The 12,192-nt window shown below is 39.0% G+C and overlaps 1 protein-coding gene across 1 annotated transcript in view; it reads left to right on the forward strand.

Annotated features, from left to right (window-relative positions):
* Positions 1–1,252: 1,252 nt before the first annotated feature.
* The window catches only part of LOC104962396 (IQ motif and SEC7 domain-containing protein 3-like), a gene marked incomplete at its 5' end in the record, with an annotated part of 19,117 nt that continues 8,177 nt past the window's right edge, over positions 1,253–12,192 (forward strand). The window contains 7 exons of the mRNA XM_010790834.1: positions 1,253–1,419; positions 4,371–4,510; positions 6,833–6,958; positions 8,608–8,707; positions 9,101–9,259; positions 10,942–11,034; positions 11,871–11,914. Coding sequence (XP_010789136.1) covers positions 1,253–1,419; positions 4,371–4,510; positions 6,833–6,958; positions 8,608–8,707; positions 9,101–9,259; positions 10,942–11,034; positions 11,871–11,914 — 829 coding nt within the window. The remainder of the gene's footprint in view (positions 1,420–4,370; positions 4,511–6,832; positions 6,959–8,607; positions 8,708–9,100; positions 9,260–10,941; positions 11,035–11,870; positions 11,915–12,192) is intronic.

Genomic DNA, 12,192 nt, shown 5'->3' on the forward strand with positions numbered 1-12,192 from the left:
CTCTCACACACACACACACACACACACACACACACACACACACACACACACACACACACACACACACACACACACACACACACACACACACACACACACACGCGCGCGTGCGCACACACACACACACACACACACACACACACACACACACACACACACACATATGCTAACACCCAGAGTAGGTGTCTACAAATCTGTTAGATTCATGGTTTTCACACGAGTCAGAGGCATTTCCATTCTCCACCCACTTATATTGAGTGGTGTTTTTCTGGAACTACATCTAACCGAGCCTGGCCTCTGTCACATTATTTTTGCAGAAAATGCCTAGGTAAGGGGATTTCATATTTCAAACTTCATCTGTCTTCTCTACAACCTGCATAAATCCAGCAAGCAGGCCCATACATTTTGGAGAACGTTTAAATATGGCTCAGTGGAAAACCAAGACTGTGAATACGTCTTGTGTTTGATGTTATCTTGGGTTGTGCATAATCCGTGTTAGCATCCGATCCACTGGGTAAATAAATAATAAATAATAATGTGTTTATACAGAGTGACAATGTTAGCAACAATGAGCCTCTCAGTGTTTCTCTGCTCTAAGAGCCAGCTTCAGATAAACCGCAAGCTACATTAAAACGTCAAGTAAAAAAGTAAAAGTCCTGCATTCAAAATGTTAATCAGGTAAAAAGAACAAAAGTATTGGCATGCAAATATACTCAAAAGTGAAAAATACTCGCTATGCAGATCAGCCGATTTAAGAATCATATATATTATATGTTGTCATTATAGATATGTATTAATGTGTTTATCAAGCTTGTAAAGGAACTCATTTTAATTATTTGATCTACTGATGGGTAGCATGTGCATTTATTGATCGTATTTCTTATTATTAATACATATCTGCAAAGTAACTGAAGGTACTACGTTAATGTAGTGATGTAAAAGTACACGATTACTGTACATCTGAATTGTACTGGGGTAGAAGTACAAAGTTACCTCAAATGGAAGTACTGAAGTGAAGTGCAAGTACTTCAGAATTGTACTAGATTACATGTATTTGTAGTGTGTTGAAGGATGCCTTCAGTGTCTGGAATAACGTATTATCTGTCTCTTCTCCTGTCTTTTTAAATCCTATTTAGTTTTTCTAACTGGCCTCACTGATTATTTTCAACACCCTATCTTCCTGTTTCTCTCTGTCATTCCTCCATGTTTGTGTCTTCTGTTATTAAATGCTCCTCTTTCTTTCCACCAACAGTCAGCGCTACTGCATGTGTAACCCCGACGTGGTGCAGCAGTTTCACAACCCGGACACCATCTTCATCCTGGCCTTCGCCATCATCCTGCTCAACACGGACATGTACAGTCCAAACATCAAGCCCGACCGCAAGATGATGCTGGAGGACTTCATACGCAACCTACGAGGTGAGTGACTCAGCGGTTTTGTGTAGAGGCACATTCAAGGGAATTAGGAGTCATTCATTAGTGGACAAAATCAGCTCAAGTGATGTAGGTTAGTTTTTAGGTAATTCAGTGTCATTTGAGAATTATAAACTGGATGCTTTGGAGCTAAACAAGGATCAGGCCTATAATCTGTGGCAGAATAAAAAACATATTTCTCACTGACTTGCCAGTTTTAATATTGGTATTCATTAGCCAACCCTGACATTGAAACTCCTCTATATGTAGGAGGAACATCATGTAATTAACCAGGATCAGTAACAGGACAGACAGTAATCATAAGGAAGTCTACAGCCATGCTAAGATGCTAACTGTGGCAAAGCTAACATGCTGATTCTGGTTCTAGTGGCCTAGTTTTGTGCAATAGTGCTCATGCTGACTAAACTAAAGGTACGGTGGTTTATAAATGATGGACAAATAGGGTTTTTTTTTTTCTAGCTAGTGGGTTGTTGATATAAAAATGCCAATATCATACCACCAAAATCTGGAATGAGTCACAAGAAGTAAGCAGGAAGATTGGAAGATCCAAGAAAGTTCCCATATTTATAATATATGGATTTCAATTTCAATTTACTCTGGCACAAGATGCCAAAAATGGCCCGCCAATGGAATCGCCTGACTGCAGAGTTACGGGAACAACATTGTAAGAAATCATATCTACTCAATCTCCATACAGACAGATGAATCATTTAAATTGAATCAGTGTCCAACAGTGTTTGGATCTTTATTCAATCAAAATGCCCTGCATAAGTTCAGGTAATAAAAATAAGGTTACATTTTATTGCGCTCACAACTCATAGCGCTACGACAGAAGGCACCTGTAATTCCTGTCTCCCGCATGCAGACAGATGCTCATTCTGTAGTTCTGCTCTCCCTCTGCACAATCACTCAGGGATCACTGAGGTCGATACAGAACAACTTTAATAGATTCATCCAGGCTGTTCCCCACAATTAAATTAAGTTGGAAAATCGATTTCAGCATCTTCTGCAAATAAAAATATGCCACTCTCTCCCGGCTTCTATATTTGTCTTCTGCTCTGTTTATTATGTTTTCTCTGTCTCTTCCTCCATTCTCTTATCGTGTTTGGTTCTCCGTCAGAATATAATTTCTTCTGTTTATTCATCTGTCTTCCCTTGTTTATATTCTGTACGTTTCTCTCTCCTCGTTCACTCACGCCTCTCATACACACTGACAGAAGAATAACTCAATTAGCTAATTGACTGAGGTGAAATGCAATTATGCGCTGGAAACCAATAGTAATGAAGAACCACAGAAAATTCATTTTCTCAATTAAAACAGAATGCCAGTGACGAAGCTTTTTCCAAATGGGGAAATATAATGTAAACCAGCTTCCACCATGAATCAATCATAGAACAATGGCATTTCTAATGTCTCATTAACTGAGAGGATGGGCTTGGATTTACACAGAGAGTTCGGATAGAAACACAAGTAGACAGGGAAAGAGAAGAGGCAAACAAAACAGGCTTTCCTTTTGTCCTGCTAGCGGCTCTGTATACTGCTTTTAGCTTAATGCAAATTTTGGCACAATGCTAACCTGTTTAGTAACACAGTATTTTGTGTATTTGCACTAAACTCAAAGTACAGTTCATTTGTTTTCAAAACTGTGTCAAAATCCAAATAAATGAACAATTACATATACATGTTTGACCTGTTGATGTATTTTCTGGGCTTTGAACACCCAAGTGTCATCTACTCTAGTTCTATAACACTCACACATAAACAATCAATTTTTAATGTTGGTGTTGTCTGTCCCTTTAAGGAATCACCAAGCATACGAGAACATTTTGTTAGGGGGTGTATATACATCTAGAGATCTAAATCAAAGTCACTACCATGAATGCCCAACCAACTGAAAAAAGGCAGCGAAGTGATAAGGAGTGTGATGAAAGCATTTTAAAAGGGGAGACACTCTGCAAAGAAATTGTAACTTATTTATCTGACACTTTACACACATCTCCCCCAGGACATGTCCTCCACTCCCCCTGACTCCATAATGTGTAGCGATGTCTCAGCGGTGTCCCAGGGTGCCTCACTGTCACCGCCATCACTTGTGGCTCCTTCATTTTCTCCAACCCATACTGCCCCATTGAAATCGCAGCACGGTACAGCTGAGAGCGTATAATGGGGGGCAACCTTTCAGCCTGATGGCATGCAGCTCTACTTGCGTCCAAATGCCAGCGCGGTGTTCCAGACAGAACATCTTCTATGGGTGTTACCCTTTCCCTTGCCAATTAACCTCCTCACACATCGCCTTCTGTCATTATTTAATGAAGACAGTGAAAGACAGAAAGCCAAAGACTGACAGACAAGATAACAGAGAGCTCTCACTTGCACTGAGGAATGTATTACATTTTCTGCGAGTTAAATAACGAGGCAAAATAAATCTTGCGTGAAAAGTCTGTCAGTAAAATATATCTACTGTCATGTATAAACAAGTTGTCTCTTTTTGTATCAGGGACACAAACCCTGCTGTATGTAAGCAAGAGTAAACACTATATGGCTCCTCTACCATTGATCGAATCAGAATCAGACTTCCTTTATTTGTCCCACAACGGGGACATTTACGGTGTCACAACAGCAGAAGTATAGTGCAAATAAAGTAAAGGAATACACGTACATATTAGAAGTTATTAATACAAAATCACAATAAGTAAAAACAAATAACAGCTAAGTACACCATGGTAAAAAAAAGTAGCAATTTAAGTGACCATATAAAATGATAAGAGTAGCTGGTTCTGTGTACAGGAAAATAAAGCGTAAATTGGATATATTGCACATGAGTATGTAATGCAACACTTTATATTTACAGGTACAACACTCTCCATATTCCTTCTGATGCCACCACCCTGAGATCTGTGTATAGTTGTGTGTAACCGGCCTCTTCCCATCATAGGTGTTGATGACGGAGCAGATATCCCCAGAGACATGGTGGTGGGAATCTATGAGAGAATACAACAGAGGGAGTTACGCTCCAACGAAGACCACGTCACCTACGTCTCCAAGGTGGAGCAGTCCATCGTGGGAATGAAAACGGTAAGGACACATTCTCGATGTCTGGGCAAACAGTCGACGATTCATCATCCAGCAGGAAAAAGCAACATGATCATTCAGAGTTTTGTTGGTTGCCACCTGAATGCAAGTCCGATATGAACTCACTTTGAAAATATTCATTATCAAAGCTGCAAAATGCTCTGCTATGTTCCTCAGCTAGTCACTAACTTTGTCTTTCTGCAATCTGGTGCTCAGGTGGAGTTCATTTGGTTTGTAATAGCTTATTGACTTGTGGCAAGTTGTGTAATGTAATGAAGTACATGTACCCAAGTACTTCTAACTCCACTAGATTTTGGTAGCCAGTATTGTACTTTTTCTCCACGAAAAATGTGGATTATAAGATTATAAAAAATATTAATAAAAACTCATACATAAACTATGATATAGTTATATGTGAATATAGCCAGTAGTAGTACATACAGTAATTAAATATCCTTTGAGTATATTTTAATGCCAATACTTTTGTACTTCTAAGTAAGATTTAGTTTGCAGGACTTTTACTTTTAACTGAGTATTCTTACACTGTAGTGTTGCTACTTTTACCTCAGTAAAATATCTGTGTACTTCTTCCACCTCTGCTTATGACTATTGTTTTAACTCATCCTGTGAATATGTTTGTAGAGATGTTTGTGTTTCGGCCGTAGTAAGTCTGAGACGGATGTTTAGCTTTATAATTGACTGCTTGCATGTGATTCATGTGGGAATGTGCTCTGTGTGCCAACTGATACAACTGAAAGGCTTTTTTTTAAATGATTAAACAGTTCAGGGAATTATTTTTTTGAATCTTATCAAATCCATTTCAATCAGTTATTCATGGCATATAGGTCCAGGGTACAAGTTGGTGATTTGTTTCCCATACACTCTTGGAATTGACCACGTCACATCCACTATACAAAAGCCAATATGGAAAATGATTAACATTTTGAAAATACACTGAGTTTATTCCATTGTCTGGAACCTCTCTTCATTTATGATACTTAGGTACCAGTTTACAATAGCCTTTATAAAATGAGCCTTTAAGATGATGTCGGTGATGGATGAATAGCCATAGGATTACAGAGGGAGTGTCATAGCCACACATTGATGGATTGGTGTGACTATTCCTGTCCATCAGAGCTGTCTGTTATAAAAACACGTCTTCCTTAGAAATGCTATCATATCAGTTGTATGAGGATTTTTTTGCTTGGTGTAAATACTCTTCTTAAATTGTTAATCGTTGGGAAATGATTTGCAACGATTAACAATTGTAGAACCAATTTATATGCAGTCATTCATTAATTGTTAATCGTATGAGTAAACTCTGTCCTGGCTCACCGTTTCTAAATAATCCCATTAGAACAAGACCGTGTTCACTCTACATGCAAGAGGCATTTCCAGCTAATGATGTCTCTACATGTTTGTGACATTAGGGTAATGAGAAACCAGGCTGGCTGTGAGTGTGTAGACCCTGCAGATATGAGAGATAAGAGAGGCTGTGTGTGTACTCACTGCACTGTAAATAGTCCACAGGGATCAGAGAGAATAAAGATTTAAAATGCACAGAGAGAGAGCTGAACAGAGGCTGAGGATAGTTATTTTCTTTTCATGAAGAGGGGATCTACTCCACACCGACTGACAGTCACGCATCCGCTGTTTGGATTCCTGCAGTGATCCAACACAGAGACAAGCACAGAGTCGGAGCGTGTAAGAGGCGAGGACATGATTAGATCAGTCTCCACCATTTTTGTAGTGTAATCTGCTGTTTCAACAGACCTCCACCTTCTATAATCTGATTCAGCCTTAAATCTAGAGCCAATAACTCAACAAAAACAAAAAAATGTAGCTTGACCTTGCTTTAGAGGACTTCTAGGGTTACTGGAAGAAGCTATCACAAAGACTGTAGTTATACATTTAATGTTCTAATTATACGTTTGATTGCTCACATCTTAGCTAGTTTATATAAAAAGGGTGAGATGCAAAAAATGTAGAAAATGATCAGAAATAGTCAACCTGCATATATTCACATTTTCTTCACAATCTTGCATAACCTTGAAACAGCACTTGTGTTTCTGCAATTCATGTTTGTAAGACTCCTAGGTCAGTTTTCAATGTCATTAATATTTATCAGTTAAGTGTGCTTGATGAGTTTTTACTTCGGCCAAAAGTTGTTTGTATTTAAAGTCTTCCTGTTTCACTTCAACACTCTCTACCCAGTTCCTCTGAGGGGAATGTGTCTCTTTCAGCCTCTGTCTTCATATTTTCTTCAATGACTGTAAAGCCTCTCAGAGTGAGTGAAGCTTTAAACCCCTGTCCCTCTCTCTGCAGGTTCTCTCTGTCCCTCACAGAAGACTGGTGTGCTGCAGTCGACTGTTTGAGGTGACTGATGTCAACAAGGCCCAGAAACAGGCGGCGCACCAGAGGGAAGTCTTCCTCTTCAATGATCTCATTGTGGTAAGTTAACAAGGAAAGATTCATAGTAAAAATCCATATTTGTCATACTGTTTATGTTGCTCCCAGTTGTTCTTTAGCTGCCTCTAAAGTGGTTGTTTCTGCTGCTCAGTGGATCTTAAAGCCTCTTATTTTGTTGTGACAGCTGCAATGCGCCATCACCTCCTTTCACTGAGAGCTCCCTCTCTTCCTTTATGTTTCATAACTCGGGTCTCTCTGGACCTTACTTTTTTATTTTTTATTAAAACAAGTTCCTTGACAGTGAGTCGCACACAACATGGAACAGATAGAAAAAGCAAAAAGTAATATAATATCCAATTACATGTTTACAATATGTTCACTTTACTGTCCCTTCTTTTTTAAATTATTCTAATTTCTCAGAGTGCATACAAAAGTAAAAAGTATTTACTAACTACATAATACATTATAATATAACGAATAATGACAATAAAGACAAGTAAAATATATTAAAACAACAAGTAGAAAAGGAAAGGAAAGGAGAAAGGAAGTAAAGACTTGTATTATTTACTAAATAACAGGCGATTACTTTTCTAAGTAAATTTCAATCCTGAGTAGTTTCGCTGTTATTTTTTCCATATGGTTTACAGCCATAATCTTTGCCCACAGTCTTTGGGGCCATTGGTCCAAGGTAGGGACAAAATGTTATGGGCTATAAATACATTTGATCTTTTCCCATTAACCCTTGAAGGAACTTCCCTAAAATCTGCCTTTGTGGTCCCGGCCCTCCCTTTTTAATAGTACTTGGTAGCATGTACAGTACAGTTTTGGTGCGCATTAATACGGGAAGATCTGTCCCCAACAGAGCAGCTTTAAGGGCCAGTTATAAAGTTATGCTTCACAATTTAGATAAGTTGTTCACTTGATCATGTCGATTGGAACATTATCAAAGGTTTAATGATGGGTATAATTAACATTGAACTCACTCCAAAAAACACAGCCTGGGTAAAAAAACATGGCTGCTCTACTTCTCTCTTTCCTGCTAAAGCATAACAAGTAATTGGTTGCTGCTGGAAAAAGAGGTTAGAAGGCCGATTCTGAAGTAGAAGGTGAAAAAGCAGAAGAGTCTTCCAGCCTCACAGGGGAATTCTGTTCATTTAGCACTAAAAGTTAGTGGTGCGATACTTTCAGTTTTTTCTCCAGACAGCTTTGAAAGCAGGACAGGAATTGTCTTTGAAAGATTTTACCGCGAAATGAAAGTGATGGGGAGCTTTTTCTTTGAACTTGGCCCCTGTTCTAGGAGCTTAGACATGTCTAGAAGTGTTTGAAGTGCCGATGTGATGTATTAGTTTAAAACAGCTCGCTTGGCAGATTATGCCCCTCACAATTGCGCTGAAAAACAGCTTCCCCTCATCTTTCTCTACCCGGAAGGTCCTTCAATAAGCACAATAATATCTCTAATACATCCTGAAATGAGGTTGACAAGGTGTTGTTTTTCACAGAGCACAATCGGAAACTAGTGAACATTAATATTGACTTTCTGCTCTTTGAATATATTTTAAATGATCAAACAGAGTGTTTCTATCAGAGCTATTTTTCTTATATGGAAATCTCAATGATTATCAAAAAGACATTTGTTTTTTGAGCTGCTCTCCTGTCTCTCACCGTTACTATTGCTTTCTGATTGTGTGCAGATCTTGAAGCTCTGTCCAAAGAAGAAGAGTTCTGCAGCCTACACCTTCTGCAAAGCAATGGGCCTGCTTGGCATGCAGTTTCATCTGTTTGAGAATGAATGTAAGTCACAAAGTCTTGCCTGCAGACAGCTGCCCATGAAAAACATAAAACCTATAAGACCCAATGCTTTGGACCGTTACAAAACAGGAAAAGTATCGTGAAGTGAGCAAGGGATAAAGGAGTTATGACCATATTTCAAAAGGGATACTATCCCTTTATTTTATATTCATGATGATAGCAATGCATTATTATAGAACTGGTCGGTCCTATAGAAATGTGTCACATTAATATTGCCTTTGCACTATCTCCAAAAGAAGAATACAATTACTTTTTAAAACATTTCCCTTGATGTAAATGTTTTAAAAAGAAAAACTAGCTAATATCTTGTAGACAATTCTTGAAATGTCTCTTCTTATTCTTTTCTCAACGATCCCACATCCTCTGCGCTGCCAGACTACCCTCATGGTATCACCATCCTCTCACCTTTTGGCTCGGACAAGAAGCAGGTCCTTAACTTCTGTGCCCAAAGTGCAGAGGAGCTGCTCAAGTTCATAGAAGATCTGAAGGAATCAATCGCGGAGGTGTCGGAGATGGAGCAGATACGCATCGAGTGTAAGTGTCTTTAAATGGTTTTCCACTTTATGATACCATTAAGACTGGAGGCTGCCAAACACAGAGAGAATGTGATTGGTACATGTGACATAAAGAAGGTTCATATCATTCTTGGATTGATCCTAATTCTCTATCTGAGTCTTGTTGCTGCATTCATGTTCATTATACTTGTGCAAGCTTGTGTCTACCAAGTATTTGGTTCCTCTTTGGCAATGAACAATGCACCCAGCATCATCTTTTGACCAAATAATAATCTCACATCTTGGAAAATGGCTGACTACAATGAATGATTACACTCTGTGTGGGAAATGTTAAATGTAGTCTGTAGTACACATGGGTCAGAAGCCATTCCTTTGTTTTGTATTATTTGTTAGCGTGCAGTTGCAGGCTGACTTTTGCATTTAGTTTCCTTTGGTGCACTGCAGCTCTAACAGACTGCAGGAGGCAGTACACTGGAGGTGAACGGAGGCCAGTGTTCCTGGAAGCTGCCAGGCATCTCAGTTGTTTGCACATATGAAATTCTCCAGACAATACAACATGCACGTACTTAGACCCACATGAAAAAGCAGAGTATTCAGACCCCGGCTCCTGCCAGTGGGCATCAAAGAGAGCATCCGTGCTGGGACATGACGCAACTGCATTCCCCTTCAGAGAGGGGAAGGGCCAGCAACATACGGGGGAGGGGGTGACAGACAGAAGTTATTTCTTCCAGTAGAGTGGAGCGAGGAGAGACAGCTACTGTGCACAAAAACAAACTAACGCACACAAATAAGAAGTCAAGTTGAGAACTATTTGTTAAAAGATATACAAAAACCAAAGCAGCACAACATTTTCCTCAACAAATAATATAAAACACGTTTTAAACAAGAAGGATTTCTGGCAGTTCTGTCGTCTTCTAAGGGTTTTGAATTGTCGGCACATTAGCAAACATGCCTGCGGATGTTTGGGCTTCCCTCTGTGAGACAGAAAGGAAACGGTTTCTTATTATTATTAATACAAGGTGCATTTTCCCTCTATCTGGATCTTCATAATTATCAACATCTGTTTATGATTATTTTAAGTCAGTCCTACATCTACTCTAAACAACAGCAAAAAAAGGCCATTCTATGTCAAATTAGGGGGACAAACTTATGAAATGTGATAATTATATGTACATTACAAATATCAATAAAAGTCCTGCACCATTTAACAAACTTTTATCAATTTCCCCTATAATTTGTGACAACATACATTAAAGCTTAATTGAACTCTCTGTTACATGAAGCTTTAATAAACAACAAAACAGGTCACTTCCTGTTTAGTTTGTCACATTTTTGCCACACTTGCACCAAAACTAAATGAAGGACATTGTGTGTGGCACTCTAAATGTGGCTCCTGGCAGTTTTGCAGTAAAACATTTGAATTCATGGAGGTGTCTGAGACAAAACAACATTTAGTCATCATGATTGGAAATGACATGCAATTACCATCAAGTGTGAAGTGTAATTAGAAAGATTGCGTTTGGAGATTAGAGGCGAGAGTGGGAGGGGAAGGCAATGAGAGCGTGTGTTCGGCATTTGAAATAAAGTAGAGCTGTGTCGGTTAATATTCTGACGCCTACACCTTCTACCTGTCTGTCTGTGTAGCTCTCTTTCTGCCATAGTGATTATGTGATCATCATGTTTGTGTTGTGTTCTCTGCAGGGGAGCTGGAGAAGCAGCAGGGGGCCAAGGCACACTCAGTGAAGAACAACGGCACCCAGCTAGAACTGCGTGGCAAACAGGGCTCCCCATCAGGTGTGTGAGTGAGTGTGTGTGCACCTTTTTAATTCCATAACACACTGCAGAGACCTCGCCCTTAATTGCATTCATTTTCCCAATGTTGCAACAAAGTTTAACCGCCGCTGTTTTCATGAATTCATTCATTGGAAAAATATATTTTATACCAGGGCTGTCAAACTCATTTCAGTTCAGGGGCCACATACAGTCACATTTGATCTCAAGTGGGCCAGACCAGGAGAATCCTAGCATAATAACCAATAAATACTCCAATTGGTTCCCTTTGGTTTAGTTCAAAAAAGTTAATTCGGAAAATGTTCACATTTAATTAACTATATTTTTACACTTGATTATGAGCAGCCTGACATTTCTTTGTAAAGAAAAAGTGTAATTTCAACAATTGAATGCCTCAGTTGATCTTTTACACACAGTACAAAGGCCAAGGCATAACCATGTCTGGACCTGAACAATATATAAATGTACTTTATGATCATAACAACTTGTCAAGATCTAGATTTTTCTTTACATTTATTTACACATCTACAGTATGTAGTAATCCTGACCACCAAGGTTAAGTTATCCTGCATTGTACATTTATTAACAAAATACTATGTTAAAAATTAAGTTAATTTCTTTGTAATTTTTACACTTTTCAAAGTCAGCTGGCTGGATTGGAGGGTGTATGTTTAGAACCCCTGTTTTATACCTTACATTTGAGGTGGAGTGATAATAAAGGGTCCTGTTTTCGTGCTCTTGAAAACATCTTAGGACTCAGTCAACATAAATGACAGTTTAACACAGACATTTCGCTGCCACTTTCGTCTCTTTTCCCTCCATCTTTCCCCTCTGTCCAGGAAACCAGGAGATGGATGACCGAAGTGGACACAATGCAGTAGAGGTAAGTGCTTAGTGATGTGTCCCATGTCACTGAAGGTAAGTCAGTGCAGAGGGTCATTGCCAAGGCAGGATGAGATAGGATGAAACCCCAGGAGTAGTCATATCTCTATAGGGCTAGAGGCATCAATCAATCAATCAATCAATCAATCAATCAATCAATCAATCAATGTTTATTTATATAGCCCAATATCACAAATGTTACATTGGTCTCAGTGGACTTCACAGTTTGTACAGAATATCAGTATGACAATACGACACCCTCTGTCCTTAGACCCTCAC

The sequence above is a fragment of the Notothenia coriiceps genome, unplaced genomic scaffold (assembly GCF_000735185.1).
Source record: "Notothenia coriiceps isolate Sejong01 unplaced genomic scaffold, NC01 NC01_scaffold00034626, whole genome shotgun sequence".
NCBI classification, from domain to species: Eukaryota; Metazoa; Chordata; class Actinopteri; order Perciformes; family Nototheniidae; genus Notothenia; species Notothenia coriiceps.